We start from the raw sequence: 27367 nt of genomic DNA on the forward strand, positions 1-27367 counted from the left end.
AACAAGTCTTATGAGGAGCGGCTGAGGGAACTGGGGTTGTTTAGCCTGGAGAAGTGGAGGCTGAGGGGAGACCTTATCGCTCTCTACAACTACCTGAAAGGAGGTAGTAGTGAGGTGGGTGTTGGTCTCTTCTCCCAAGTAGCTAGCGATAGGACGAGAGGAAATGGGCTCAAGCTGCGCCAGGGGAGGTTTAGGCTGGAAATTAGGAAAAATTTCTTTACGGAAAGGGTGGTCAAGCATTGGAACAGGCTGCCCAGAGAGGTGGTGGAGTCACCATCCCTGGAAGTGTTCAAAAAACGGGTAGATGTGGCACTTCGGGATATGGTTTAGTCTAGTCTACCCTTGATTGGTTTAGGTGGGCTTGGTAGTGTAGGTTAATGGTTGGACTGGATGACCTTAAAGGTCTTTTCCAACCTAGACGATTCTGTGATTCTATCTCATGACTTTTTGTGTCTAGATGAGTGCCACGTCTGTCATTTACAAGGAAATGTCATAAATAATTCTGATTCTAGAAAAAGAAGGACTAAAGCCACCAACCAACCGCAGACTTGTATCTCTTACCAATACTCTGTACTCATAAAAATATTGAGAAACCCCCCCATTTCTCATTTGTGGCACAAAAGCTAAGATATTTCATAACAGATTACATATGAGGTCTGGAGTAACCATATACTAAAAAGTTAAAGCAGCTCACCAGTGGACACATTTCTTGTCTCTTGAGCTACCTGTACTTCAATATTCTTGCTTACGTCCAGCTTCTCATTCGGCGCATCCATGTCCTTTGCAAGCCCTTCAACATCTTCCTTTTGAGGAGTTTCAGCAGGCAGTACAGGTACATCTGAAGCAGCTGTGGATGCTGGAGTAGTAGATTTTGAGCCTGCTTGGCTAACATCAGAGAGCTCATCCTAAAATTGAACATTACCATTAAAAAAAATGAACACAATTAAAGTATTATTAGAAGAGTTAGGTACATAAACTAAAGAACAAACACCAAAATTACTGTATTTTACTGAAGAATATACATATGCAAAGAAACAGGAATGGAAAGAATACTTTAAGCCAGTACGGCCAAATTAATCTTTAGGCTATGGCTGTTTCACTTCTGTTAAGGAGGTTATAGCTACATAAAACATGCCCTTATTTTTAATACTAATGTTTGATCTCAGTTGTTAATTATAGCCACAACTTTAGGGTGCTTTTCTGTTAAGTCTTTCAGACAACAGGCATCATTCCCATATTAATAATACTTCTAGCTGCACAATGAACTGCTGAATACAGCCGTTAGAAAATTTTTAATTGCTCAAAATGTACATGATATCTTAAAACATCTTCTTAAAAAGTAGGCATTGAAGCACTGATGCAGAACATGGATTTAACCAATATAAAAGTATAGTATTTGCAAGCACTTCACTGAAACTGGTTTTACGCACTTTCCAGTCTGAACTGTAAGCCCTGGATGACACTGGGAATGAGACACTGAACCGCAGTGACTACTTGTCCAGTTAGATTTCGGATCAACCATGGAACATCAGTAAATAGCTCCTTCTTAGAAGCTGATTCCCGGCAACAGTTTACCTTACAGTGACGCCATATGAAGCACCACAAGTACGGCTATTAATCCAGCTGGACCCCAGATGATGATCAATACTCGGACAGGGCTGCATGAGGCACTGCGTTCAAGGGCAGGCCAGACTGTTTGGTGTAACCGGAGGGTACTACTTGATAACACGATAGCCCTCTTCTGGCCCTTGCCTCCCTCCGTTCACATTTCACTCCTCGTTCATGACCAAAGCCATACCAGCATCCAGACGTCTTAACTATGACTTGACTTAAATAGCACATAACAGTGAACAAGATCTCACTGCAGATATGAAAACAAATTGGTCTGTTTAGGCCAATATTTTCTAGCTTACAGCATTAGAGGAATCTTCTGGGGGGGGGGCGGGCAGCGGTGCACGGAAAGAGGGAAATCGAGATGAAACACTGAGGTGCAAAATGAAGGCAGGAGAGTAAGTTTTGAAAAAAGTTATTTTAGGGTTTTGTTTGGGAATCAGAGGTGAAAGCAAGGCTCCTAGACAAGTCTGTAACATTTAAAGAGAATGTATCTGTTAGCTCAGGAAACCTAAACTTGTCAAGAATGAGGCAAGTGTAGATTTTGTGAAGCATGAATTCATCATACTGCTAGCATCCCTTTTGGAGAAGGAAGTGAAACTGAATTTTAAGGTTCTTTAAAAAAAAAAAAAAAACAGAGAGAGACCTGCAAATGGACACACATTCTCTCCTTTGTACTTAGTGTATGATTACTAAGAATTGTAATTTCTAAATTTCTACTTTTGAAACTTCCTAGAAAGATAAGATTTTAATTTGTGGGGGCAGGGAGGAAAACACACATTTATGTATATCAGCATAAATGTAAAGCTTGCATCCCATAGTGACATCCCTACATGGAATTTGCAAGCCCTAGAAACAAAATTCAGCACTTTCAAGACCTGCTTATCAATTACTTCCAGTTTTCATCCTTTTTTAGTACATTCCAAAATGACCAATTATTAATACTTAATAACTCGACAAAATTATTCAGAAACAGCCAACTAACACACCTCTAAAGGAATAAAACATGTACACATACCCATAGTTACACAAGGCAACAAAATCAATATGAAAGTGTTATATGAGATACATCGTGTACATTTAAAAAAAAAAAAGCTACACAGTTTAGCCAATTGCCTTTTGAACTGTTGAAGTTCAGCCGCTGGATAATGATTCATACTTCAGCAAGCAGATACAGAAGGGAGGAAATGGTATCCCTTACCACGGGAATCTCGAGTTCACACAAACAGGGAATAAAACCTCAGAGCTGTTGGCTCTGTCCAAACATTTCTACATCTTTGTATTCCAAAAGCATCCACTAACTGATGCAGCACAGACTGATCACTGACTTTCACACACAAAGATCAAGAAAAACAGCTTGATAGCACAAGAGACAACAGTGAAGAGAATGGTCCTTTCCTTAAAGGAATTTCAAATAATCCCATCTGGTTTAGATTTCTGACTTTATTATCTACTGTTTGGTGGTTTGGTTTTTTTTTTAAGCTAACTCTTGGAAACTATACTGATTAAACTATCATGGATGTTTGTTCTAGAACTAATGAAAATGAAATGCAATTCCATTAAGTGACAATGAATTAATCAAAACACCTCAAAGCCTAAGCATTTGAAAGTCAGTGCTGTGTTGACTTAGCAAATTTGACTTTTTTGGTAATGTTGCCAAAAGACTTTTCCTGAAAAAACAAAAACTAGTTTAAAAATTAGATAATTAAATCTGAAGAAGTAGTAGCTCATCTGCAATGCTTTGCAGAAATAAGAAAAGTGTATGAATGGTACATAATTGTATGTTGTCTGACAATGACATCCAGCAATGTCACTACTGTACAAGCTACAGGATACCCAGTCTTTTTAGTCTGGGTTTCTCCCTGACACCTATTCCTTGTGATACTTTTAGAGGAAACACTGACCATTAATGAAATGCTTGTGCATGAATGGAAAACAGATGCCTGAAAGCAGTATAATCTTGCTCGTGCCTTGTACTTGATGTTAAAAGTATTTAGGGGAAATAAAAGTATTAGAGAAAAAAGTTTCAAATTCTAGTTATGACTTAAATATATCATGTTATTCAACATGTTCACTTCAGAAATACTTTACATTCACAGCTAGAAAGCAAAGATGTTGCTTTGGACCTAAGGAATTTATTCTGACTATTGAAAAAATTACAGTCTGCGCTGTTTCTAAATTCTCTTTTAGCAGTGCATTTTTTTTTTTTATTGAAGAACTATACCAAGAAGCCTATTTTGACAATATATAGTAACCAATATAATATTCTGAGGGGACATAATAGGATCAGAGACTTCCCTTTTTATCTCATCTCCACTTACTCTTAGTCATAACTTAAGTTATTTCAGTTAGCTCTCCTAAAGTCTGTCAATTTATTGATGTTAATTGGCATAGGACAAAGGGAATAGGACAAATTTAAGATCCAAAAATGGTCCTAGCCAAGAATTTGTTAAGTGACAAATTTTTAGATGCAAGCTCCTGTTGTCACTTTGATACATTTATAATCAGCCATTACTTACACTTCTCCATATGACCTCTGCGCAAAAAAAAAAGTCTGGGTTCCAATTACATCTGGATAGTTTTTTAATTCTTATCAGTTTAATATTGCCCTGCTGGGTCTTAAGTTCACTTAGGAGGAAATTTCCCTCAGCTGTATGTCTTTTCAGAAATAACAGTACATCCATAGTCTTCAAAAAAACCTCATCAACATAAAGATATAGGGAGGCTTTACACATTCTGGAGTTCTTCACCCTGCAGATCCCTCCTCCGGCTGTGCTCTTAGCGCACCCCAGTCCCAACCGCCAGATTCATCACCCTCCAACACCACTCCCCCATTTTTCCATTTCTGCAGCTTGTTCTATGCCACCCCCTCACCATTGGAATACAGAACAATTGCAGGAATTATAGCCAAGCAACATGTACGAGAAATCACAATCACAGGCTAATTTAGGAAAGTTAGGTCATTCTCAGCTCTGCGGTATACCTACGCTACACGCCTGATAGTAGGCGGAGGCTGTGTTAAGAGTACTGCCTGTGTAGTAATCAAAGCTTTCCTTCTAAAAGAATATTAAACCAGCAGCCCCGTTTACACTGGCTAGTTACATATCTAATGTGCAAAGAACAAGCAACTGACCTTCGGAAAGGGTCCTTAGAAAGAAAAAACCCACTCCTGTGACTACGAGGAGAACTAGCCTGTATTGCCACTCATTTGGGAAGTGCAAGCCAAACTCTGTTTCTTCCAGTAAATAAGTTCCCTCAAAGCTCATTTGCATAAGCAACATACTTACCTTACACAAAGATGATTTAGGGTTTTCCCTCCTCCCTTTCAATTTCCTTTTTCTCCTCAGTAAGGATCTAATCTGGTTACGGGAGTTTCTCCTAACACACAAGGCAGCCAAGCTGAGTGCTCACCTTTAGGCTTGTGTGGGACCGCGGCTGGCTTAGGTCATGGAATTTCCAGTGCTCTGACCCAGGCGTTTCCCCCGTTTCTCTCTGAGTTTCAGGCGTAAGTAGCGCATCTCCTGGAGGTAATGGGAAGATGCCCAGTGATATCGGACGCTCCTTTCTGTTTGAGAGAGAGACAGGTTTCATCAGCCATTTCAGATTTCACACCGTTTGTTTTCCTGTAGTGGTAAAATTATAGGTTCAAACATCCATACACTGTGCTCTATTAAATATAAAACGTAGCATACACAGTTAGTATTACAGCACGTAATTCCTTATTTCACATTATTTAATTGCAAATAGTCTATTTCATGGCTTTAAGCAGCAATTATTGATTGCACAAAAGCTAATCTATAGTAAACAAGTTTTACAGCAGTAGAACACACACAGAAGTGCAAGATGAAAATGTTTCCTTACTCCCGATTAAATTACAGTTTTCAGCAACCACTCTTAAAAGTACCACTTTGCACTTTTCATTTTTTGGCAAGATACAGTACCACATAACTTCTATGACAGCCAACAGCTAAATCATTAACTGAAGCATTTGGGAAAAGTTGTAAACAATCAGCTTAAAGTTCAACTCTTCTCAAAATCTATGGTATTTTTCTTCTGAAGATCACAGGAATTACATGGATTTGTACAACTGAAAAAAACTGAGTCAAGGAATTACCAATGCTAAAACTAGCCCAGCCAAAAATTGCATAGCTTTTAACCAAGATCAGTTCAGCACTCTACCTCACCCTAAAGCTGCATAAAAGCTTATGCCAGTAAGGCAAATTACTTCATCCCAACCTTCACCATCTCTGTTGTCTTTATCACTTCTCTATGGCAAACAACATTTGGAAATTCCAAAGCTTTGTCCAAAAAAAAAAAAAATCCAAGTCAATCTTGCTGTCAGTAGTGTGATCAGTGAACAAAAAGATTAATTCTTCCTGCCAGCAAGAGACAAAAACATTGTGTAGAACGCAATTCATAGGATGCTACAGCCAGCCCTGAAAAGGAAAAATATCAGCCAGGCATAGAATTGAGATAAAGCAAAGTATTTGTTCAGTCAGAACAATGAAATATAGAAAAAAAGGACTGTAATCAACTAGCACAGCTTTAAGTATACTAAAGACGGAAGATAAAAGTGTGCGCAAGCAATGGCAGAAAACCACCCTTCTTGAGAAAGCATTGCCTGTAAGTACCCCTGCAGCGGCAATCCAGCCAAAATATTAAGATCTGAGAGATCTCACATTTTGGCATTATAAAAAGTCAAATCACAACCACATATACTTTTTTTGGAAGGCTTTTCACAAGTTAAACATAACATAGACAAAATTCTGTGCAGGATTAGTATCTGCATACAAGTTATATGCAAAAATATGAAAGGGAATGTTGAAAAGCAAAAGGAAAAGCTAAGCTCCTTTATAAATTTTTTTTTTGTTTTGCTTTTGGGTTTTTTTTGTTTACTTAGAAGAAAAATTAGTCAAGAAAGGACTGTATTTAGCAATAAGCAGTAAACTCCTTTTTGTAAATTTTACACCGCCAAAAAACCCAATGTTCAAATAGCAAGCAATTTTAACTGGCATGAACCTTTCCAGTACAGGTGTACGAAGATGCTCTCTGTCACAAAAATCTTTGCAACTAATTCTCACACTGCGTGCATCTTGGCCTTTCATAAATATTATTCCAAGTTACATTGTTAATTTGGAAGTAGTTTAGCAGAGCAAAGTAGGCAGCAAAGCGAGTAAAGCAAAATCAGTCAGGATTACAAAATAAAAAGCATCAGATACTGTTCCAGCATCTGCAAACTAACTGTGCTGAGAAGTCTTCACGAAAAACCCCAGAACTAAACAGAAATTTGATTCCAGCGATTCCTGCTATTGTAACAGGTTCTGCTTTTCTTTAGATTTCCCACAACTCTAATGTGTGTGGGGAACAAAAGACACACCACATAAGCTTAGATTATGTCAAAAGACAGGCTGAAACCATTTCATTGGTTAAGTCGTCCAGCAACAAAAAAAGGGGAAAAAAAGCAGCCCTTCAGTGGAAAAGAAAGCCGGTGATAAAGCATACATTGTGAAGGGCCCTTCGCTTTGGAAAACGCCTCCCAGAGCAATGGTTCAGAGCAGACAGATTTGCTTACTTGCAGGATATGCCACAAAGCTTATTTTCTTTGCAGTCTTCGGAAGAGTGAATTTAAGTAAAATGGGTACCAAAAAAAGTTCACAACAGACATTTGCTTTTTTTGCAAGACAGTTTTAAATAATTTTATAATGAACATATTTTGATGCGCTAAAACACAGTTCAGATGCATTGCAAGACTACACAATAAATGAAGTTTGAAAAGGGGGCTTATTTTGGAAGTGAAGGTTATGTGCATGTCTGCATTAAAAGAAATTATCTGATTAGACTGAAACAATTTCAACTTATTTCACTGGTTGTTAACCGGAAAGCAAAGAACCTCTTGCACTCCCCCAATGTCCAAGAAATACCTGAAAATATGACAGTGAGCGGAAAGCAGGCACGCGTTTTAAAAGCCCAAACTAATATTCTGAAGTGATGTATTGAAGCATTTACAGGAACCTTTAGGATAAGCAACCAGATGCTCTGTTCTAAAATCTGACTAGTGTTAACAATTCTTCTACAATTAGATTCCTTCACCCTGTATTTTTATCTTTTTTAAATTAATAAAAGACTAAGGAACTGAGTTCCAATTCCTGTAATTCCTGAAAAAAATTACTAGGGGGGGAAAAGCATGGCTTCCCAAACCCCCTCAAATCCATTAAATATTCTCCAGGGGAGCAAAAGCACATTACAAAAAAAAATAACACAACCGATTTCATAAGCCATCTGACTGCTTAAATATATTCTAAAAAAAAAAAATCTAACAGAAGTTATTGAACACGAAGTTCAATATTTTGCTTTGTTTTTTTTTAGAGCTGGGGTTATTTGTTTTGGGTTTGGTTTTGTCCCCCCTTTTAAAAAAGCACAGCCTTACTAACTAGATCAGTCTATAGAGTTACACTTTACATTTATTTTATTTCTTTGTATTTAAGTGTTCATACACATTTATTATCAGTTATTTATAATTGGTATTTCTTTTATCTATTGATTTGCTTTAAACCTTTGGAACAACCCTTCTGTTGTCAGAGACCCAAGTTAAAAGTGTACTACTATAGAAAGTCTACATGCACCATGTATTAAGGCGAAAAAGTCACATAGCTCATTCAGAAAACACTAATTTCCAGCATTTTTCCCTTTTTAAATAAAGTTTACTATTAAATTTACAGCCACAGCTAAAGTATGTCAAGTTTTCAGGTCAGAAAGCTACATTTCAAAACTTTTCCAGCTGTTTTCTATTTGTAATTATAGTACTAAAACATGTCAGGATTACTTTTGGTAACAATATTCTAATGCCTCTCTGCTACTGCTCCAGGCAACTAGGACAAACGGAACATAACTTGAGGGGGGACAGACAGAGTTGGCAGCTTGCCATACAAGTACAGAAAAAGAGGAGAGGATAACATTTGGCTGAACAATAGTGAATAGGCTTTAAGAGCTCTAATGCTTAAATAATGAAAGATTTTTTTTCTCACCAACCAATAATCAGTTTTTTTAAAAATAATGTGATTAATTAATTACTGTGGTTGAGCAGATCATCAATTAACTGATCTTACATAATTCTTTTGATTAAAAGTGAAATGTAAAAGTACAAGGCCTCAGACTGCATACATTTAAGGCTACACAAGATCAGCCAAGTACCTGACAATACACTGAACATGAGCTTTACCCACGACATTATCATCACAGCTTTTTTTGCAGGTTACAATAGACCAATGTAATAGCTTTCTAAAAAAAAAGGCACATAACTGACCTTGTACTTGCTTAAAAGGCAATGAAATTTGAGAGTATAAAAAAAAAATATATTGCCATATCCCAGGCCATAAATATTATGCTTGCAAAAGAACTTGAAATTTATACATAATTTACATCTCTAATTTATCCTTGCTCTTTCTGTTTGAACGAAAAACGGAAAGCAGAGAAAAAGAGCGAGCGCGTGAAGCCGAGGTTCAGTAGGTCAGAGTACCTGAGTATCCTTGGTAGGTTCTGCGTCAGAGCTGGCACACCAGCAGAAATAGAAAAGTGCACAAGCAGCAAAACAGAGAGAGATACCAAGATAGCCGAATTAATGACCACCGCCCCGCCAACGAAGCCAAACACAAATAGCAGCATGCATCCAGGATTCATGGCGCTGCGCTGGCATGGTGAAACGCCGGAACCAAGGCGGCTACGCAGGGGCCGAGGGTGTCTCTTTGTAGGCAAAGTCTGTCATTCAGCCGCTGCCACAAAAACAATGCCAGCAGCAGCAGCTTTCCACTCTTCTGCAGCAGCTCCGGAGCAATGACATCACCGCTCTCCTCCCCCTCGCGCCGGGAGCCGCCGGGCTCCTCGCAGCATCTATGCAGCGACGCAGAGACACAGCCAGCCCTGGAGTTATTCTCCCTCCTTCCACCCAGAGTTCATAGGCTAGAAAGCTTCGAAATCTGCATAATATATTCACATCAAGCCCTTAGAACAAATGGGTACCACGATACACACCTTCATCAACCGTACACAAAGCCATGGCAAGATACCGATTATTTTGGGACAGCCGCTGACATTTTCCCTGCTTGCCGGAATGCAGACACTCAAAAAAAGCTGGAATTGTTTAAGGCTAATGTACAAAGTATATCTCAATGTTTAGCAGTACAACAGCAAAAGCCTCTTTCTACTGATTTCTACACTATTCTCTTACTGCATTCCAATCATACAACAAATCTTTCTGATTCAGCCAAACCGTTGTTGTAGGATTAAAGAACAAAGTCTTGCAAACACAAATGAAAGGATTTTTTTCTTTCATTTCGGGGTGAGAGCATAATAAATAGCTTACCTAATTCTACTGTGCGTTGTGGATTCTAGCTGATCACCCCCTGTTAGCTGATGAAGTTTGGTTCTTTCCAAGTGCTCCATATAATTGTGAATCATCTGTTTAAAATGACAGAAAAACAGCAAGAGATATTTAATAACATTTACTACAACTGCTTAATTCTTGGCCAATACATTATATTCTTCCCCTGCAATACTAAAAATTACCATTCAGAAACATTAAAGAAATAGATAAAGAAAGAAGCAAAATTATACAGTGTGTAAAACCACAAACCAGAAGAGAAGCCCATAAAAAAAAATTGGAGAACCTACTTGTGCATTCATGCACAGGAAACATCCTAAGGGCACACAAAGTGTATATGATATTACAAACAAGAGTTTTGAACAGAAGTGCCATGTTCAAATCCATTTCAGAGGCTCTTTAAGACCTCTGTGGCCAAGAGATATTAAAATTTACTGTATGACACACAATACATTTCACTATAGCCTAACTGCAAAGAACTGCAAAGGTCACACAGTATGCACCTCAAATATTAAACATAATGAATCTACAAACTAAGAAACACATTATTTTTGTAGACAGAAATATGAAGTCAGCATCACTTCTCTTTTTCCTTCAAACATCAAAATAAATTTAAGTTCACTTACAGAGAATACCGAAATCTTCGGTTTTAAATTATCTAGACTGACATCTCACAAAAAGGATTGTGGCCTGTGGATTTTTAGCACTCGAGAAGAGCTTTGCTTGCTTGCTCTTCCTTTTAAGAGAGACAGCCACAGGCCAGCATGCTGACTCCGGCAGTCATGACTTATTTAATGAACCCTGATTCCAGTCGGCCCAAGGATGTTGCTACTCAGATGTAACTGACCCGTGACGTGCATGGGGAGAAGTAACAGGTACCACTGCATCACTCCAGAAGGTTAATTTGGACGTACGGCTTTGAAATGAAAACTGGGAAAGCCTGAAGAGAAGCCTACATGACATTTGGTATTTTTAGCATTTCAGCACTTGCAGTCAGAGATTAATAGGGTACTCAGAACAAAAAAAAAAAAAAAAAAAAAAAAAAAAAGAGAGAAAGAGAAAGAAATCACAGGTGTACTGCAGAAGAATTTAGTGTACTTTTTTCCTGAGACATATTCAGGTCACTTCTCAAAGGCTTCCTCTAGGAAAAAAAAAAAACCTATTCTGTAAAACTGTAATTTCTTCTGCTAGTCTAGAAAGGGCATACACACACTTTTAGAATAGTGGTGTTAACAGGGGTTTGTACAACCAATATTACATAACCTTTTATTTTGGGGGCATTCACATACATTAGTACTGAACTCAGCAGGACGTGTTACTTTCAAGCCAGGGCCGATGTGTCTGAGGTCAGTAAGCTTGCCCTTCAGATGCTACTGACTTCAGCTGATCTCAGCTTCTCCACAAACACTGCTTGCCAGCATTAGCCATATATGAATATATACTCTTAGTCTGAGATTTTTTTGGTAGAGTGAACTGGCTTAAGATATCCTGATTGATGGATACTCTAAATAACTTATATGGTAAATACTGGTTACATACAGATCCTCGTTTTCCCAGCATTCACCTGAACTAAATAATATAATTCAGACAAAAAAACCCCCCTATTTTTAGAGAAACATTATATAATATACTTTAACTGCTGTCAAAAGCTTACAAAATTTATCCTCCAACAAAATGATATAAATGCAACATTTTACTAGGACCATCTCATTTGCTTTCTGAATTTTTTTAATGCTTGCTCATACACAGAAGCAATCAAAAGAATTGAAAGCTCCACCTTCAACTATCCACATTTCTTGTTTTTTCTGTTTCCACCAAGCAACAAAAATGAGGTGTTCCAATGGTTCCTGTGCATAGTTTTACAAAACAAGTTTATTATAATCCAAATTAATTTAGAAATTCCATGAAAAAACCCAATGTATAACTTTGAAATGCACACTAGACCATTCTGTATCCTGTTCATGTATTCCCTCATCATGAAAGGGAGATATTAGTGAACAGAAGCTGACCTACCTGCAAACATTTCCATTTGCAGCACACCAATTGGTTTTTGCAAGTAAAATTTTAAACAGAACATCTGTGGTGCTTTTTAACTCGTGAACAGGAGATGAGTAACTAGTACCTTTTCAGGGAACAACTAACACATGGGAAAAGAGTCAGGTCAGTAAAACCCGCACAACTTTCATGTTTTGCAAAATACATGGTTTAACCTACTTTCTTCCTTCCCCTCAGTCTATTCTTTTGTTTACTGAAATGTCTCATCATATTTATTACCCACATACAGAGGCTGGAGGGCAGGTCAATTTAAAGGACTATGCTGTTTAGTATTGTTCTGCAGATGAAAATACTGCTGATAGTAAAATAAGCAAATCTGAAGGTCACATAGTTCAGCATGAAGCACGTAGCTATAGGAACACAAAACCAAGATGAAAAACCAAATGTGTGCATCGTGTGTATGTGCAGTGCAGCATGGCAATTTGTCCACAGATCCAGGCTATACATGCCAGTGGCATCCCAAAAATCAGAAAAACAGTGGCACCACCATGTAAAGTCCACACACTGCCTCGATCCAGGGTCCCAAGGATAAAAGCTGACAATATCGGAATATTGTCCACAAGCAGCAAAGTTCCTCGCCCTCCCCTCCCTACACATGGGATGGGGGGGGCTACACAGGTGGTGCTGTAGAGTCAAGAGACACTGCACATGGATTCTCAACTTCTAGAAATCAGTTAATGAAAAGGTTGAAATAAAAAATTAAATACTGTAACTTATTGAGAAGTTAGCTCACTAACTGCTCATCTACAACAAAGTTTTCAAGACTCCCTCCAAAATCACTGGGATTTGAACTAGATGACCTCCAGAGACTCTTTTCAATCTAAATTACCCCAAGTCTCCGCATATCCTTGAAGTGCCATCCTGATCCAAAAAAAAAAAGTCTAATGAATTAACACACTAGAAATCTCAAGTGGTCAAAATTTGATCAAAAGTTTTGCTATGTTTTGAGATTACCCAGCTATCCAAAGAAAAAAGTTAATATTACTGACATTTTAAAAATAGATATGAACAGAATAACTTCTCTCTACTCAGCACAATTCTTACTGAAGTTATACTAAAGGACAGATGATAAATAAAAGACTACATATACTATCCTTCTCTTCAACAAGATTGCAGTCAATATTTAATAATCCATAACCTTTTACTACTGACAGCTCACCTTGCGGCCCCTGAAGGCCACAAGTATTTTGAATATGACCAACTGTCCCAAGGAAGACATCATAAATACTGACCACTCTTTATCATTATTGTAATTAAATACATTGCTCAATTACCATTAGTTGAGGGGATTAAAGATAAACTCAGAACTCAGAAGAATTACCTTATGTAGTTAACAGCATTTCACAATTTGTGTCAGCTCATTTTAGGGCACAACATGTAAAAATTGACTATAATGAGCTTTTGAAGACATTACAGCATGAATACGGAAGTCATTCCTTTCAAATGCCAGTGGCAGCTATGCAATATCTTACCATCTCAAAAAATATTCAGATTGGTTTCCTCATACAGCACGAGACAAGTTCTGCAACTGTAGAAAGTGTTACAGGTTTTTCTACATCTTAAGCTTCAGCATTCAGTGACAGACAATGAACATCCTGTCACTGGTTTCTATTCCTACCCTTACAAATACGACCGCTCCCAATGGACACAAGCCTGGTACTTTGTCACAAATCAACGTGTATATACCATGTTGTTGTTATTGTTACCTGCACCTTTTCCTTAACCAGGTTGAGAGCATCTCCTTTATACCTTCCTTTCTCTTTCACTCCTCCTTCCTTTCTGCGTCAATGCTTTAACTCCCCCAGGACGGGTTTTCGCAATTCTTTCACTGTCAGACTGGGCTCTGTGCTACAGCCCTCGCTGTTCATCCTGCAGATCCAATCAGGTTTGGCACAAGCAGCTCCTCCCTTTGGGAATGTGTGACCAACTGTGTATATATAGATCTTTCTGTGTCCCACATAATCTAGATTTATTAAGGTAATAGACTTTTCTAGAATCTCATCGATTCAGTACAAAAGTCCTAAACATACTTCCATGTAACTACCTTTTACCTTGAAGGATTCATGGTGAGCTTGTCACCCAAGTAAAAGCATCATTCCCACCGGTGAGCTTGATGCATATTTATCTACACATAAGATGATGCTGCCGGCAGATACAATAGTATGTAAAAATGTTAAATCCAGGCTTTATTCATCAAGCTGTTAATGCTTAGCATAAGGCTTAAGAAAAACTATTCGCTTAAACATGTATCTAAAGTTTAATCTCAAAACCACTATGACTGGTACCCATTCTTAGCCACAATTCTAATTAGACATCTCCATTTAGCCTTCCCTTCCTGTTTCCCTACACAGGGACTTGCTGGGGATATCTGTTTATCCAAATGAACCTGACAAAGTACATTCCCAATGCCAGAGACAGGCTCACTGTTCTGTCACATTGTATCAGCGCAAAACACTGAGAAACTTCCATGGCCCAATTATGCTTCATTAAACTAAGCCCATATTCTGTGTGTCAGGGAAAGAGATACGGAATTATCATAGCCTTGTGTTTCCCAAAGGATAAAAAGAATCACTTCCTTAAACAGAAAGAAAAGTTTTACTTTGGAAATCTGTGTGGAGAAGTGCCACAGGTGTTAGTCAAATCTCAAGTAGATGCTAAAGTACTGCTCTGCCTCAGTTTCCCAACTGAGCAGTAAGTGTAAAACAGCCTGCAGCCAAGCCTTTAAAAAAAGCCAGTGCCATAGTTAAGAAGTGTGCCCAATTAACTATGCAGAAAGAGAAAATAAGACCCTTTACCTCCTACTCAGGGGTTTGCTCTGAAAGAGTCACTAGCAGCAGTGCATCATCTCTTTGCAGCAAAGGCCAAAAGCACCAATAGGTATGTGCAGGAGACAAGACTGCTTTTATACAGGTAATATACAAATAAATTTTCTATTAAACAGAACAGTATTTGAGATAAAAGCTATAACCAAGTAATAACATTCCTTTCTAAGTCTGTAGAGCAAAGGTCCAAAGATTTCTGGATTAGACCACTGTCAACCATTCAATTTTCTAGCATACTGTCCTTATGGCTGTACGATCATTTCCTCCACCTGGTCCTTTATAGCCAGAGAAAGATGAAACGAGACTTTGCACAGCTCAATTCCAGAAGTTCAAATTCAGGAACTCTAGCATGCTGCTTTATCGCTTATCTGTTCTGAGCGTTAGAACAGAGCAAGGTCAGTGCAAGATCAAAATACGCTGCAAGCAGAGGAAAGACAAGGGACCAGAGCACGTTAACTAAGCAGGCAATCATGACACAGATGTCTGAACATGTTCAGGCTGCATTCACACATTATGTTCTGACTGAACATGTTATCCTCTCCACTACCTGCTACAAATGCCCAGCTACACTCCACCTTCCAATTTACCAACTCGACTGCTCAGGTTATCATACCCTAATCTGTTTAAAATCAAGCCAGTTAGCTCAAGCACAGACTTACCAGGGGAGGAAGCTTAAGGGGATATATTCCCCTCACGCTCACTAGCTCGTCTCCCGCTCTATAGAGAGCGGCAAGAAAGACAGAGGCTAATTTGACAGAAGGGTAAAGAAGGCTAAAGCCTCTTCCTAGGGCTTTAAGAAGTCAAGGCAGCCCTGCTGTCTCTGCAGCTGCAAAGACACCTTGTTGCTAGGGCAGGTTGGTGCCCTGGAGCTGCAATGCAGAGCGCCCTGGCAGGCTGAGCTCCAAGGAGCACTCCCAGCACTCACCACAATACAATACACAAGGTGGGTGAGGGATTCAGTTCTCTGGTTCACATCACTGGTGTAACTTCTCACAACTTAATCAGTTTAAGTAGGTCTTGGTCCATTTTGACTGAAACTGTTTAGCTGAAACTCCTGTGAGCTGCTGAGCCAGCAAGCATGCTGGGCAGTGATCTCCAGCAAAGAGATAGCCACAAGTAGGTAGGGTTAGTGCTGAAAGAGGACATGGCTACAGAGCCTCAGTTAAGTGAAGAGTGGGAGAAGACGTCCAAGTCTGAAATACTAAGCTGTGAATTAAAGAATAAGGGGGGGGAATAGAAGGAAGCAAATAATGAGGATGGGTAGAAGAGAGAAAAATTGCTAGAAAATGCAGTCAAGTCACATCTTTAATGCGACATCTGTCAAAGCAATCACTACCAACATCTTAGAGCTAAAAAAAAAAAACCCCACCCACATCTTTCTAGTGTTCTGTTCATTATTTGGTCAATTGAAAGAAAAACAATTGCCATTTCAGTAAGTACTAAAGATGGATCACTTGCGAAGACAATGGTGAACCTAATTCAGAAGGAAAAAAAAGTGTTTTCCTAGAAGAACATGAAAGTAAGAAAGGTTTCAGAAACAAGTATTGTGATATAAGTATTTAAGCCAATAAACTTGATAATTTAATGCTTAAAGTAGGTTGGGTATTTGCCAAAATATCCTGCAATAAAAGAAAAAAGCTACTATGCAGACCTAAAACACTAGAATTTGTTGGGAGAAAGGGAAGCAGGAAATCACAAAGGGGATGGGGGAAGATAGCCACTATTATCAGACAGCCCTTTCCAGTCCGCAGGGATTTCAGTCCCCGAGTCTTAAACACACACCAGATACCAGCATTAAAATGCTGACCTGAGACAAGCTATGACTGAAGTAAGGTACATCAGGAAGTTCATACTTTGCAAATTGACAATGGTGTCTCTAACTGTGCTCAAAAACATCTTTACAAATGAAGATAAGGAGTATCTAGTTAACTTCCTGGGGTTAGTCACACATTTGATAAAAAGGCTCCCAACCTTTCATAAACAACCACGCTTCTGGTAGCTATTCTTTGCCCTTAGTTCCGAGCCCAGAGCTGAGCTTTCACAGCCCACAAAGCCATTACCCCATCAACTCTCCATCTCCTATCTTGAATATACTGTTGTATTTCAGCAGCTGCCAGCTGGCGGTCTGAGAATTTTGGGTACTTCTAGTAATTTGTACACACACTTGTCACCTAAAGACAGAGATCAAAATCTTCATAGACAAAACCAGAAGTAACCTAAGGTAGGGGGGTTTAGTTTTAGAAGCTATGTAACATAAAGAGAGAGAGGTGAAACATTCAAAAGGAAAAAAAAAATGCTGAGACTGGGAAACAAAGAAAGAAGGAAATAAACATGCTGAAAGGGAGGGGCACAGAAAACATGAGACCTGATTTTAGGAGCACAGGGGTATGAATATACCATGTTGCATTACAGCTTATTTCTTTACAAAGAAAGGACATAGTCACCTCAGTAATAATAAAGCCCAAGGAAACACCTCTCCCTACACCAAAGAAAGTGAATTTAAGATGTAAAAGCATTTAATAAATTGGAATCAAACCAGCAGAGGTTGTTGTCCATTTTGGAGCAAAACCTACGTAAAAAGATATTCAGAACATTTCATTAGCATTTCATTGAATTAATGGTGCCTGATACATTTAGTTATCTTGAACTCTGCAAAACAGGATTCAATAAAGAACTGTGCCACTTCTATTGTGACAGTACCCATAGGTTCTAAGTAAAGTAAACCAAAACTTTGCAAGCACACGGTACTTTGAAGTATTTCCAATTCAAAAGGATGTAAAACTTAAGTAGGCAGCATTAGGCTTTGTTGCTTCTCATTTTACTTAAATTTCCAGTTTTCAACAGAAGCAGCATTCTAAAGCAACTATTTAGTAACAAGCATGATCTTAAATACATTAGGAGTTCAGAAAATATATGAATATTTTTAAGGGCTGCAGAAATCTTGTCATGCAATACTCAAGGGCTATGTGCCGGCTGTGGTTCCAAGCCACTTTCAGCTGTTTTAAGTATAACACACTCATCTTAAGATTGCTAAGGAAGTATTAAAGGCAACCAAATCAGACATCTGTGTTTGCTTTTCCTTTCCCCACATGTGGTCTTTTGAACTAGGAACAGTCAGTATTGCATTCCCCACTGTTAGTGACGATCTAAAAACAGCTATCTGACCTTTCAGACAAAGGCAAAGCTATCAGAGTAAGGAGAATAATTGTGCTCAACATTGGGCCTTCAGATTAATCAGAATTATTCACAAAACCTAGTGATTTCCTCACTAAAATAAGTATACTAGTTAGGCAGTAAGCATCCCTGCATGGGAAAGGCAACCTGCTGCTAAAAGTCAAAGCACTGCAAGTCCCTTTATGCTCTAGAACCAACTTAACGTGTGGCTCTTACTTATTTAACAAAGTCAAACTTGTCCCATCTTCATTAGCAAATACTGTTTTCAATAGCTATCAGTAAGTATGGCAGGGTCTTCTTTTAATCATGAATCTCAGTAGGGGGCAAATTTTTTTAAGGAATCTGTTCTTCAATGGTACAAGTAAAACTAACACAGAAAACGGCTGGAAAGTGTACTGAGATTGAAATTCCATTTCTATTTCTTTCAAGTTTGTTAGCATGCTTTGAAGAATTGTCTTTGAAATATGAAAAAGCAAATTCCTATTTTTATTTTTTTAAACTTCTGAATATCTGAGAAAGCTATAAAATTGACAAACGTGTAATCAAACTAACATGGAGAAACAGACACTTATATGTGAATTAGAAAAACTACATACCAAATGAAGCCTGGTTATAACCATCATTACCAATACAAACATCCAAGCATCAGTGAATAAACTAGAACATCCAATAATTTTCCCAGTTGCTCACAACATGAAGTTTTCCGTAAGTCTACATTTTTACAGATACCCTGAATTCATCTTGGTGTAACGACCTACCTCTGTATGTCTTGAATGAAGTGCATTGTATTCTTTCTTGAGTTCTGCCTCCCTCTCCTCAAGTCTGCTAACTGGAAGAAGAAAAATTAAAAAAGGAATTAAAATTAAATTCAGAGTTCTAGTAAATGAGACTCTGACTTGCCTAGGACTAGGCAACCGGATCAGAGATGAGAGTATTCTTAGTAGTGAATAGCAAAGAGCAGGATAAAAAGTATGTTGGTTCTTGTGTCTTTCAACTCTCAACACTTGAACTTCCCAAGTACATCATCAGCAGCACAATCTTACGATTTGCAGTCCTCATAAAAAGCCCAAGTACTGTTTTCCCTAGCTAATTGCTAGTCCAATGAGAGGGGATTTTTATGTTCAAGGACAGCTTACTGCTCACACCAATCCAGATTGTTTCACACATGCACATGGAAAATGTAGAAAGATGCAGAAGCCGCATCACATAGCTAGACTCAATCTTGGATGAGAGCTGTGACCTCCAATTACGGCTCTACGTTAGTTTCCTAGAATATAACCACACAATCTCCAGAGGTGTTTAACTAGGACAAACATAAACAAGGTATTTTTTTGAAATAGCTTCAAGTCATATGTTGTAGTACAGAAATTACGATTTCTGCTGGCATTCACTCATATTCCACTGAGTATTAAGGCAATAGATTCAGGGAAAGAAAACATTTGAATATTTCTGTCAGTAGGTATTCCAAGACATTAACAATACATCTAGCAGATTTAGTAGAACTTTAGACAATAAGTTCATATTAAGAGGAGATGAGCAGGAACAAATTACGCAATTAATTTCCAAACAACCAAAGAGAATTTAGAACTTTCTTCATGCAACTAATTTCTTCCATTCAAACAGAAAACATTTTTTGCTGCTTAGATGTGAATTCCATCTTTTTGTTTAGGTATTTTTGAGCATGGTATTTATGTGATATAAGCATATGTTTCAAGTTCTGTAACTGAGCTTCTCTTATTACACTTGCCATGTTTAAATACTCCTGGGAAACTTCAAATTTATAGTTACTCATCTCCAGAGACTCATTGCCAAACACACATTATCTGAAGACAAATGCCAGCATCATCTCTGCCATTTGCACATTTTCATATTGCCAACTGGGCCTTCTGAAAATTAATTCTCAATATACAGTTTCTTTTTGCTCCATATATCTGTATTTTGGCACAGTATTTTATCATAAGTACACTTCAATCAAAAAAATTTTGCCAGAGTCAAATGCTGGAACCAAAATACATAATTGTCTACTCACTCAAATCTGTGTAAGCATTCTTAGCTCCCCATCTAATCTTGCTCTTACAGGAGCATCAAGTTCCTTGACACTACCTTTTGCACTCCACCTATAAATATCTGGCCAAAAGTATTACATCAAATTTTATTTATACTAATGCAAGATTGAACACTTTCAGTTCTGCACTGTTATCAGACTGAACAAGAGTTCTTTGGGTCAAATAGCACTAAGTGATGTACAAGTGTACAGCACAACATATATAAAAATATACTTTACAGCACAATACATACATAAATATGTATTTTTGAGATGCAATGCAGGACAATATCTAACGAATGGAAGATTTTAGTTTATTATTTTTGGGCAACGGATGTTTTAAGCCTCCTCATACATTTAAAGGGAGGTTATATGGAAACTTGTGGTGAGCGCCTACAGAAAAGAGACAAACCAAATTTTATCCACCAGCTTAGACTGACTGGTATTCTGTGTGAATCCGGGCTTTGCATTGCAGTTCCCAGAGTCTCTCCCTTCCCTGCAGACCAAGGGCCTGGTAATCTTTCTGCTGTGCGAGACCTGCTTCAGGACAGGCAAATAGCCTGGAAATCAGAAAGTGCAAACTGCATGACTAATTGGCTTCGCGTTTTGTGAAACTAGCTCACTCGCCTAGAAACAGTGTCCAAGCACCCTGCGAGGGACAGGCAGCCCTGCCGCAGCTCAGCGCCCAGGCTGCCTTGCTGTGAAACAGTCATGCTTGACAGTGAAGTCATGGTTCAGCGTGGCCTCACCAGGAACCTGCAAAGAAGCCACCGTGATGCATCCCAACGTTGTTCGGTACGCTTGTGTCTAGACAACACGGCCAACACTGGCTCCTAGACATTAATTTTATCTGGTGGGTTCTGGGAAAAGTACTTGACACAGTGCATTTAATGAAAATGAATACCACATTAGGTGTTACAAATACCCTTCTTTCTTCATAGCTGTCCATTACCTACCTTCATGAAATCCACGAAATTATTTCTCACTGTTACGGATATAACAAACACTTTCACAGTGGTTGAGGTTCCACAACGAAGCACACCATTTCCTCCTTCTACATCCCAATTTCAAATAGTTCCTTAAATCAAGTCATATAAGACAAACGCACATAGACACAGATAGATACAGATACTGCATAGTCAAGGAGGATATCTTCATGAAATCTGATAATTATTTTTGCTACATACAAAGGTTAAAAAAGTAAAGGCCCTAGAAGATGATGCAATTGACATTCAGCATTTTCTTCTGGAAGTCATTTCCAGCTGTATAACACATTACCATCCTACAACTGGAAGCTTCAGTCATAAGCAGATGTACACCGAGTTTATATACCCTCAGACGCCACATTAACAGTCCTTAAAACAGGTTTTCCAATACCAGCAGGATGATACACAACACTGGAAATCTATTCTACCCAAAACATACCTCCCATCAAAGATAAGATCTGGATAAAACAACCAACCAACAGAACATGCTTCACTTTTCCAGTTAAGCACTGTGGAAGAGATCAGCTATTCCCTGATGATCAGAGATCACCATGGACCTGAACACAGAAGATACCTGAACCTAGTGAAGAATAGCCAGAAGAATTTTCAGGAAGACTGCCAGACTCTGGCCCTAAAACTTGGAGGAACTTAAGTCACTATTAAAGGTACACTCCCATCAGCAGTAACAGGAAACTAAATAGGAGACCAAAAAAAAAAAAAAAAGTCTTCCACTGGCACCCAAAAGTACATTTAAAACCAAATTGTCACCAGTTCCATTTTACTCCACCAGCACACAAGAGAGTGGAAGTCTGGCACCACCCTGATAACCTCCCCAAGAGGAACGGAGCTGGGCACTGGCACTGCCTGATGCACGCTGGGTCCGCAAAGTGGCAACAAGACATGGCTCCCATCAATTTGACTTTTGAGTAACAACAGAAAATAGCTCCTCTGATATTTCAGTCTAAGACTTTTTTTCCACTAAGATGTCAAATTCTTAATGGGTAGATGATAAAATCAATTTTATGATATACATCCTAAAAGCAAAATATCCATTGTCTCTGTTGTAAGATGTCTTTATAAAGCCATTATAACCTTGTTACATCATGGAAGATATTACACTGCAAGATTACATTGTGCAAGAAATTACATGTGCAAAATATAATACACATCTAAAAAGTTTCACTACTCATGGCTGCAAGCCTACAAGGAAAAATTTTAAAGGTCTTTCAGCATCAAAAGCATGAGCATAAGATGCAAATATTCTAGTATTTTCAGACTGATGAGAAAGCATCCCACTGGAACAACACCACAAACTCATGCCCAAGGTCTACCTGCAACCTTATCCAGCACTGTCAATATCCTAACGTATTCAATGACCTGAAGTACCAATCCTAATCAAAGTTCTCTCAAACCAAACCAATCAAGCCTAAAAATGGGAGATTAAATATTATAGCAAACTAGAGAGAAGCCTCCAGAGTTTCTGCCTCCTGACAGCATTACAAAGAATTAGGCAGCAAAGCTGCCCACCCTGCCTGTTCAAAAATCAGAGCTTACCTCCCAAGTCTGATGGCTTTTACCAAGTTTGGAACACCCTCCATCTGTATGTTGTCCTCTGCCTCAAACTGCTGATAAGCCTGAGGGGGAGAAAGAGAAACAGACCTGCTAGAACGCCAAATCCAACCAGTACGATGCCTTCAAGAGGAATTACAAATTCTTGCTACACAAGACAGGACAGAGATCCAGCTCATTAACGAGCTCTTCCTAGCACTAAGACTACCTGAAGGCTCTCCTTGGACAGCTTTCATCCAGCTCCATTCTTAGAAGCAGGTCCCATACCAAAGTTAAGATACAGATCAAGCACAGCAAATCCCATGATCCAGTAGGACCTTATGGCCTATCAAGTAGTTGCTAAAGAGCACAAACATCAACCATGGATTGAAACAGGGACTGAAGCTATCAAACAAGTGTTTAACCTGATAGTGATAAGACCTGGAAATAAGCAGCATAGAAAACTGGTTTGTAAAACAAGTGATAAATTCAACTCCTTGACAAGACCAATATCTTCAAGTAGCTCTTACCACTGTGAACTATAGGTCTAGTTCTCAGTTTACAAAGTAGGGCACTTTCAATTATGAAGATAATTTAGCTGTCAAGAATGTTCTGTTGATAGCAAGTATCAACACATACAGCTGCATGGTCTTGTCCCTGACACTTCTGGACTGTTCAAGTATCCACTATGTCTCAGACACACAAAATCACTGTAATTTATCACCACAAACCTGACATAAAACTTAAAAAAAAAAAATCTCCTTAAAAGTTCTGCTACAACCATTTAATATAAAGACAACCATATGCCAGGATATCCCTCACAAAGGTTGAAATTCAAATGAACAGGGAAACAGACAAGCAACTTCTAACCAAAATCAAGTTAAAAATCATTTGGATCTAGTACCAACTTCTCACCTAGTCTCTGGCCAAAATACTGTTTCACTGAGAAAAGTTTTGGTTGATTGACTGGTTTGAAAACAGTGGGATGCTTCATTTATACATTTGGCTATTGAAGCAAGTAACTTTTTGAGAAAACCCAACATGAAGTCAGCATGAATACAGAAGCTACAGCAGACTGGATTTGTTTTCCAAGCCAGATAACCAGTGACAACTTGGGAATGTAAGATTCTAAAAGACATTTAAAGCCATTTTCTTCATTGCTGCAACATTTACAGCAAGAGAATTATTGTAACAATCAAACTCCAGCACCTAAACCACTAGCACAATACTCCCTTAATTTAAAAAAGTACAAGAGCAGTTAATTATATGCCAGCGGATTTCAACCTCCTCTCACCACTTTTGTTCAGTTATATTAATAGACGAGTTTAAAGCAGGCCAATCACTGCCCTAATTTTCTACTCCATTTTATTTTAGCCTCCAGTCTTGTAGCATGACTTGGTGCAATCTCCCGAGCTAACTGTACCCTCTGCTCCATCTAGTGGGCTACTGATTCCCCACAACACAACACAACACAGAAACAGCAGGTACTCTTGTAACTTCACAACATAAGGCAGCCATGAAAATATCTGGGAAACGCTTTAATCAGAAACAAAGCCTTCCTTTCCAGTACACTTTGATGCTCACACTTCTCCTTATAAAGATTCTTCAAGTTTAGTAAATGATAGCTGCGGCACAATGTAGGGAAAAGCAGTGGGGGAATCTGCCTTGTAAACAAACCAATGTAGATGAGAAACAGCTGCACTGAGAAAAAGGTAGCAAAACGTAAGCTCCAAATTTGTTAATCAAGAAATACAAGAAGTCAAGCTGTTCTATTCCTTCTTTGGTGGAAATAAGATTAGTTCTGCTGTTCTCAGTCTTTGAAAAATATGCAGCAACAACCCAGACCCCCACTGAACAAACCTCAACTTTTCAACTTCTTTCAAGGATCTATTGCAAAGCTTTCTTGTATTCCTCAGAATAAATACTACAGTTGAGCCACACCTAGAAATAGCATTACTGACAGACATATTTCATACCAGTTTAGTTATTCACATCATCATGTGCACAGATATGCAAGTCACAAGTCAAATCTCAAAACAATGTTAAGCTTCACAGCTGAAAGTTCATATTAGAGTCTCCTTGTTAATTAGACAGGTCTGTGTTAAACTGCTGCTGCAGCTCTGTGCAGGTGTATCTCAGAGTATTGGATGCCTTCAGGTTAGATATACATCAAGAGGTTGTCTGCCTGGGTGTACATTACAGTAACGCTGCTATCTGGAGAGGTCAGATGAAAATAAAATACCAAATAACTTAACATCTGCAGAAGATTCGCAACAGAACCTGGTCTTGCATTTTCTCTTGAAGCCAGTGAAAGAAACCAAACTGTTTAGCTTCTAAGGAAAACAAATCTGCATGTTTTTAGGTCAGCTGCCAAAATGTTTGTCTCATATCCCAAATAAAGCCTACAGCAAGCAATATCAATTGCTGCACTATGTCACCTGATGTGGGAAATACAATCATCTCAAGAGTTGCGTCACAACATTTGCAGCTCTGGAGACCAAGAGTTGTTTCTTGTTTGGTTTTTTTTTGGGGGGGTAGGGTGGGAGGGTTTGTTTGGGTTTTGTTTGGGGTTTTTTTGGTTGCATTTTGGTTTGGTTTTTTTTTTTTTAACATATGTAGTTTTCCCCAAATATAATCTAACTCGAGCATAAACTACAAAGCTAAGGTTTGATAAACTTAGGAGGTATGGAAATATATCTGTGCCTTGGTTGTCCTGTCAAATGCAGTATGATACCTTGGTTGTACTTTAGCACTAGGCAGATCCAGAAAAGGAACCAAATCTTTCAACTCCCACACCCTACCACCTCCACCAGAAAGCACTTCAACCATGCAGCCACTGTTTTTCTCAGATTCTCTCGTAAGTTACTCTGAGAATGATTCCTCCAGAAAGCATACTCCAAAGCTGTTCCATTCCCGTAGTAAGTCAAAATATACTACGGTCATCTTTTACTAAAAAAAAAAATTAACTTACAGCCTGTAATACATAAAAAGAGCTGACATTCCCAAAGAGGGAGGCAAGGAAGGGAAAGAAATTAAACCTCCTGAGCCCCCACAGAATTCAGTGGCACATCACATGAGCACTGAAAGGCACTTACCCCATTTGGTAACTGGAGACTGAGCAATATCCAAAGCAGTATCATGTGCCCTTGTGGAGCACTGCCGGACAAGCAAGCTGCATATTGCTATTACAAGTTTTTAACAGCTCTAAGTACCTGGTATTCCAGATTCAAGGTTGAGGTTTGAAACATTCTAATGCTGCAAACTGATTACAAGCAGAGCTAGGGGTCCCACCACAGCAATGAGTTGAAATAATGTGAAAGTCAGATATATTCAAGCTCTGTCTGCCTCAGACACATCATTGAAGTGGAAGGGAAGGAGAAGAGAAGAATTTAAGTGTTAAACTTGTATTTTTTGAAAACCTGGCATTTCCGTGCTTGGTGCACCTCTGCAATATTCAGAGGTGCCCTCTGCTGTTGAGAAGAAAAAAAAAAATTCATGAATGTCTAGCCAAGTCATAAAACCAAAGACAGACATTTGCTCACACTCAGTAAAAGTTTGTTAAAGACTGAGAGCAAGAGCTTCTGAAAACTCTGCCTGTACCAACATCATCCCTAGACAAGTCTCCAGGAACTCTGTGAAATTTAACTTGCTTTAATTTCCACAAGCCACAGGCCCCTGCGAGCACTGGTGCTGTCTTTCCTCAGTTCCCTGCACAGGTAATGCTGACAGCCAACCCACACCAACGCGAGGGCAGAGACAAACCACGGGAAGTCACAAAGAGCAGCAGTGCAGAATGAGACAAGGAGGTAGATCACAGGCCACAGAGCCACATCACTACAGCACATTCCTGCACTCAGTCACAAATCCTTACGCCTCTGCTCTCCTTTAAGCAGTTGTAAAGTTTACCAAAATGTCCCAGGATGCAATGCGTCACACCATTTTTTGGCAGCAAACCTGACTTAGGCAACCAGCACAACCCCCCAAATACCAGGACCGAGTGCTATATATCATGCAAGAGTGAGAACTCCATGTACATCTGCCCCCACCATTCAGGATTTCATCATCTACTGTGGCTCACAATCCTCCCAGCAGTGCCACCAGGTCATGCCATCATCTCTCCCTCTTTCCACTTCCTCCTATGAAAGAGCAGAGTACAGTAGTTCACTCACCTAGGAGATAGCTGACCGCAACCGTTTAAATTTGTAATGCAGGGAAAAAAAGTCAGTGAACCACAGGAACTTAGTAACTGGTTGCTGCAAAACAAGCTTCTTATTTCACTTCTTTAATTCAAATGGCAGACTTATTCCAACGCAGCTGGTTGAATATGTGGCTATGAATGTAATTCCACGTGATAAATTTAAGTGCAAAGAAATATTTCTTTTTTTCTTCAGTGTGACGATCACTAAGACTGCAAAAACAAACACTTGTAATTCAGGACATAACAAAACTACACCTTCTTGAGCAATTAACTGGCATGCGTGTTTAAGCACATACAGTCATGCTGAACCTTACCATGTAACTTAAGAGCTGCCCTCTCCCGGGGCTAACTAGTCTTCACTAAATGCTCAGGATGGACGATGTTCAAGGGAACGAGTCAAAACTTTTTAATGGACAACACTTGTTCTCACATACCTTGCTTATTTGAAGAAAAATGCATATAGAGGAGGAAGTACTCTATAAGAACCAGAGCCTTAAAGTACTACATGGGACCGCGTCTTACCTGTTTTCTGTTCTGCGCTATTAATCTTAT

General features: G+C 38.8%; 1 protein-coding gene across 4 annotated transcripts in view; it reads right to left on the minus strand.

The window, feature by feature from the left end:
• Nucleotides 1-27367, minus strand: part of SPAG9 (sperm associated antigen 9) — a 66107-nt gene that overhangs the window by 28972 nt on the left and 9768 nt on the right. For 2 of the 4 annotated variants that reach the window (XM_075720246.1, XM_075720247.1), the window contains exons 3-6: nucleotides 18798-18868; nucleotides 9971-10065; nucleotides 5023-5176; nucleotides 695-905 (exon numbers count right to left, since the gene is read on the minus strand). In XM_075720246.1, coding sequence (XP_075576361.1) covers nucleotides 695-905; nucleotides 5023-5176; nucleotides 9971-10065; nucleotides 18798-18868 — 531 coding nt within the window. Of the gene's footprint in view, nucleotides 1-694; nucleotides 906-5022; nucleotides 5177-9127; nucleotides 9289-9970; nucleotides 10066-18797; nucleotides 18869-27367 lie in introns of those variants that run through there. The other 2 variants (XM_009491688.2, XM_009491687.2) reach the window with 1 other exon arrangement.

This window comes from Pelecanus crispus, chromosome 12, assembly GCF_030463565.1.
Source record: "Pelecanus crispus isolate bPelCri1 chromosome 12, bPelCri1.pri, whole genome shotgun sequence".
Lineage (NCBI taxonomy): Eukaryota > Metazoa > Chordata > Aves > Pelecaniformes > Pelecanidae > Pelecanus > Pelecanus crispus.